This window comes from Copadichromis virginalis, linkage group LG3 (assembly GCF_057382275.1).
Source record: "Copadichromis virginalis isolate Kocher_CV1m ecotype Utaka linkage group LG3, C_Virginalis_male_GT1.1, whole genome shotgun sequence".
Taxonomy (NCBI): Eukaryota; Metazoa; Chordata; class Actinopteri; order Cichliformes; family Cichlidae; genus Copadichromis; species Copadichromis virginalis.
The window spans coordinates 51,912-56,897 of record NC_140620.1 but is presented as its reverse complement, the minus strand read 5'-3'; the positions used below and the strand labels follow the sequence as shown (position 1 = coordinate 56,897).

At 42.6% G+C, this 4,986-nt stretch overlaps 1 protein-coding gene across 1 annotated transcript; it reads left to right on the top strand.

Annotated features, from left to right (window-relative positions):
- Nucleotides 1–405: 405 nt before the first annotated feature.
- LOC146712141 (E3 ubiquitin-protein ligase TRIM21-like) lies at nucleotides 406–3,018 on the top strand. Its single transcript, XM_085441759.1, has one exon. The coding sequence runs from the start codon at nucleotides 1,069–1,071 to the stop codon at nucleotides 2,755–2,757; it is 1,689 nt and encodes a 562-aa protein (XP_085297885.1). The 5' UTR covers nucleotides 406–1,068; the 3' UTR covers nucleotides 2,758–3,018.
- Nucleotides 3,019–4,986: the final 1,968 nt, after the last annotated feature.

The window sequence follows — 4,986 nt, the reverse complement described above, 5'->3', positions numbered from 1 at the left end:
AACATGAATCTCATTATTTAGACAGATGTGTTTGAATCATCCTGATAATCAGGCTTTAAACATGTCAGAGTTCCACACATCAGCTGTGATATTCAAGCTGACCTGGATCAAACATGTCATCAGACACAAACATAGATGATGCTGTTTAATCCCAAAGCTTATTTAAACAAACTGGAGGACAGAATTCCTCCTTAAATGGGATTTTGATCAAATCCACTGATCTCGTTTTCACACACAGGCTTTATCATGGTGGCTTCTTCTCTACTAACATCAATCTTTGATTTGGACAAACAAATATGTGAAACACAAAAATAAATCAATGTTTTCTGAGGATCCAGAATAACATGAATGATGTATCCCAGCGAGTGACTGGAAAAGTTCATCTTCTTCCACATCCTGAGTTTGTGAGGATGTTCCAGTATCTGTGAGAGAAAACAGGACAGTTTTTACTGACGCACAAATGGACCAAATATACAGACACCTCTGAATAAACATGTTCTCATCAATGCCATTAAAATACTGGATCAACAGTTAATAACACATTTCTGAGGTTTGTGATTCATCGTCCTCCTCACTGTCAGCTCTACTGGAACAGTCACTGTTTAATATTAATGGCTCGTTGATCTGGACGTACAATAAGAAGTATTCAGTCACCAACAAGGTCGAAGTTTACTTCACAGTGATTGATGGAAAATATCCAACAAACTGATTTATTCAAGTATACAAATGATCTGGATGAATCTTGGACCTTCTGTAAAACAGAGAAACAATTTCACATCTTTGTAACGACTGTATTTATCTTCATCCCCAAACGTTGATCCTGTCCATCTGGACGCTGCACTGTACAGCAGACACTACGATGTTAGGTTTGTGTTTGGATGAACCAGTTTGTGTCTGAGTGTGTTGCTGGGTCTCCACCAGTTACTCTGAGAACTGAAGAAGCTTCTCTGATGAAACGTCTTCAAGAAACTCAAAGAAGTCCAGACGCTTTTCTCTCCAAGCTCCTCAGACTACTGACGCTTGTTTCTCTCTTTGTAAAAATGAAATTTAAAGTGAATTTTGAATCAAATGTTTCTCTTCTTTCTCCCTCAGAGTGCAGACATGTCTGCTGCCAGCAATCTGCGATCTGAAGATCAGTTTCTGTGCTCCATCTGTCTGGATGTGTTCACTGATCCAGTCTCTACACCATGTGGACACAACTTCTGCAAAACCTGCATCAGTCAGCACTGGGACATGAATGTCATCTGTAAGTGTCCCATGTGTAAAGAGACTTTCTACACTCGACCTCAGCTGAAGATCAACACCTTCATCTCTGAGATGGTTGCTCAGTTCAGACGTGAAGCTCAGCAGAAAGCCAGCAGCAGCAGCTCAGAGCAACAAGCTGCCAAACCAGGAGAAGTTCCCTGTGACGTCTGCACTGGAACCAGACTGAAGGCCCTGAAGTCCTGCCTGGTGTGTCAGACCTCCTACTGTCAGACTCACCTGGAGCCTCATCTGACAGTGAAACGTCTGAAAAGACATCAGCTGGTTGATGCTGTGGAGAATCTGGAAGGCAGGATGTGCACGAAGCACGATAACCTTCTGCAGCTGTTCTGTAAGACCGACCAGACATGTGTCTGCATGCTCTGCTCTGTTTTAGACCACAAGAACCACGAGTTTGTTCCTCTGAGAGAAGAATATGAAGGAAAGAAGGCAGAGCTGGAGAAGACAGAGGCTGAGATTCAGCAGATGATCCAGAAGAGACGACTGAAGATTCAGGAGATCACAGAGTCGGTGAAGATGAGTAAAGATGCTGCAGACAGACAGAAAGCAGAAGGTGTTCAGGTCCTCACGGCTCTGATGGAGTCTGTTGAGAGACGCCTGAAGGAGCTCATGAAGGAGATCGAAGACAAACAGGAAGCTACAGAGAAACAGGCTGAAGGTCTCATCAAAGATCTGGAACAGGAAATCTCTGAGCTGATGGAGAGAAGCTCTGAGGTGGAGCAGCTCTCACGCTCTGAAGACCACCTCCACCTCCTCCAAAGCTTCTCCTCCCTGAAAGCTCCACCCAGCAAGGACTGGACAGAGGTCAGAGTTCATCCACCATCATATGAGGGGACTGTGGGGAGAGCTGTGGCTCAGCTGGAGGAGACAGTCTGGAAACCCATGAAGAAGAAGCTGTTTGAGGCTGAGCTGCAGAGGGTGCAGCAGCATGAGGTGGATGTGACTCTGGATCCTGATACAGCAAATCCTAACCTCATCCTGTCTGATGATGGAAAACAAGTTTATCATAGTGATGTGAGGAAGAAACTTCCAGACAATCCAGAGAGATTTTCTCCATGTCCTTGTGTTTTAGGAGAGCAGAGTTTCTCTTCAGGCAGATTTTACTTTGAGGTTCAGGTTAAAGGAAAGACTAAATGGGATTTAGGAGTGGCCACAGAGTCAATCAACAGGAAGGGAGGAATCACAGCGAGTCCTCAGAATGGTTTCTGGACTGTGTGGCTGAGAAATGGAAATGAGTACAAAGCTGCTGCTGACCCTTCAGTCCGTCTCTGTCTCCATCCTGGTCCTGAGAAGGTGGGGGTGTTTGTGGATTATGAGGAGGGTCTGGTCTCCTTTTATGATGTAGGTGCTGCAGCTCGGATCTACTCCTTTACTGGCTGCTCCTTCACTCACAAACTCCACCCATACTTCTGTCCCTGTACCAATGATGGAGGTAAAAACTCTGCACCTCTGATCATCTGTCCTGTCAATCAAACTGATCAACGACTGATTTAATTGGATGAATGATTGATTTTTCTTGAAGGGAACAAATGAACATATTGAGTGTAAATCCTCTACAGTCTCCATGTTTCTATAGAATCTGATCATCAGGACTCTGATTCACACTTTGATTCTCATGGAGTTTGATTTGAACAGAAGAAAAGTTGAATCAGGAAATGTTCCCACTGATGGAGACTCGAGCTGAAGAGCAAATATCAGAGAACAAATGTCCAAAAGCTTCATTTCCAATAAAGTTTGTTCAATGCTTTGAGTGAATCCAGACTCATGTGTGGCTGTTATACGGAGCATCAGAGTCCAGCTGAGTTATGTTGGATACAAACTGCTTATTTTGGCTCTGTGAGGAGTTTTGTTCACTGAAAACTGATGAGACGGATAATATTCAAAGAACTCTGTAGAGATTCATGCATCCATGTTCTCCACCTGCAGGTGTGGAGGAGAAAGGTGGAGCACAGACTGCTGCATCCTTCCAGTCACATCATTTTGATGATTATATTTGCATGTTGTGATGATTTGGGTTAAAGACAAACAGAGTTGAACGGCTGCAGTCACAGCATGAAGACGATGCTGAAGCTGAGCTGTCAGTGAACATGTTTCACTGTGATTTGATTTGAAGAATAGAAAGTGTGTGTGGCTGCTGACAGCTGCAGTCTCTGCTAGTCTGCATAACACACACACAACTTTCCCCCTGAGGCAACGATGCAGCAACAACACAAAGAACAGCTGCAGACACACACACGATTGTGCGCTCCCTTTCAGTCTGAACTCTCAAACACACAAACAAACTCTATCAATGTCGTACTGTTAAAGAATTCCTCCTTCTTCAGTAACAATGATTTGAGGTCTCTACCAGTGTCTCTTGTTTTGACCTTTGACCTCTTTATTCCTCATAACCAAAAAAACCCTTTTATCTGATATTTTCACCTTATTGATTGATTATATATATCTATTATATTTTCTCACCTTATTTTGACCTTTGACCTATGTCCTTGTTAGCCTTGATCTTCCTTCATCAAACGTGAAATTTCTTTCACCTTTGAACTTAAAGCTTAAATCAAACCTTTGTTAAAAAGCTTCTTACCAACTTGTAATTCCAACTTTCTGCATTAAACACGTATCTTATCATATAAACACTGGATCACTGAGAGAACTTTAGGCAGAACCAAATGAAGCAGCTGACCTCGTCAAACTCACAGCGACAGTAACTGACAGTGAATTATTTTAATCTTCTTCATTGTATTTGTTAGAAACATTTATTTTCCTTTAATTGGACTTTGGTTAAGTTAAATCCGATGTATTAACCGACCTTTGAGGTGAAGTGCAGCTGCGAAGAACGCTACGGCAGGCAATGAGGTGCGTTTAATGTCGCTCTGTTAATTTGAGCGTCCATAAATTGAATGTCTTATTTTTTCTTACTTTATTATTGCTCATTTATTGGAGAATTTGGCCATTTAATCAAGATAGATTTTATGTTGTTGGTGGTAAAGATCTGGATGGATATTTAACTTTATTCTGTGTTTCTATTTTTCAGTTTTACTTTTCAAGACTTGGTGAATTGCCTTTTTCTACTTTTTGTTTTGTTAAAATTAGCAGCAGTGAGAAGTGTTGTTGTCGGTCTTGAATATATTTGATGTAGCCCATACTGTTAAGGTAAGTGTCATGTTTTTAGTTGTTAGTCTGATGAAGAATCTTTAATTTTTCTCCAAAAGTTGATTGTGTTTATCTGGACATAGTGTTTTTCAGGTCCAGCTGAATGCAGGTTTCCCCAGTCTTATACGTTGTGACAGCCACTATGGTGTGGTGTCCCTTTAAGACACCCAAGTCGAGGGTTGATGGTGTCATCAGTTTGTGCCGCTGCTCTCTCTCTCTGGGATTATGAGGACACGTGCCTGCACGCTTCTGCTTAACGAGGGACGGATTTACGTTTTCTTCTTGTTTTGTTTGCAACGCTTGGGTTGTATGAACGCTGGGCGTTATGTTGTTGAGCCGCAGCTGTTCAGCCGGGCTTTTATATGGTTGTTGAAGAAGGCGTATTAAAGAACCACCGTGGATTACCGATACCAGCGTGGGTGTGTGTTCTTCCGACTAGCCTGCTAGGTGTTTTGCCGCCTCCTCTCAACCACGCAACACAACCCAACGTTCCAACGTGTCAGGAGCATCAGCACAGCTGAAATGCATTTTTTCTAAGCACCGCGTCTCTGTGGCTTTTAAACCCCAAAACACGCT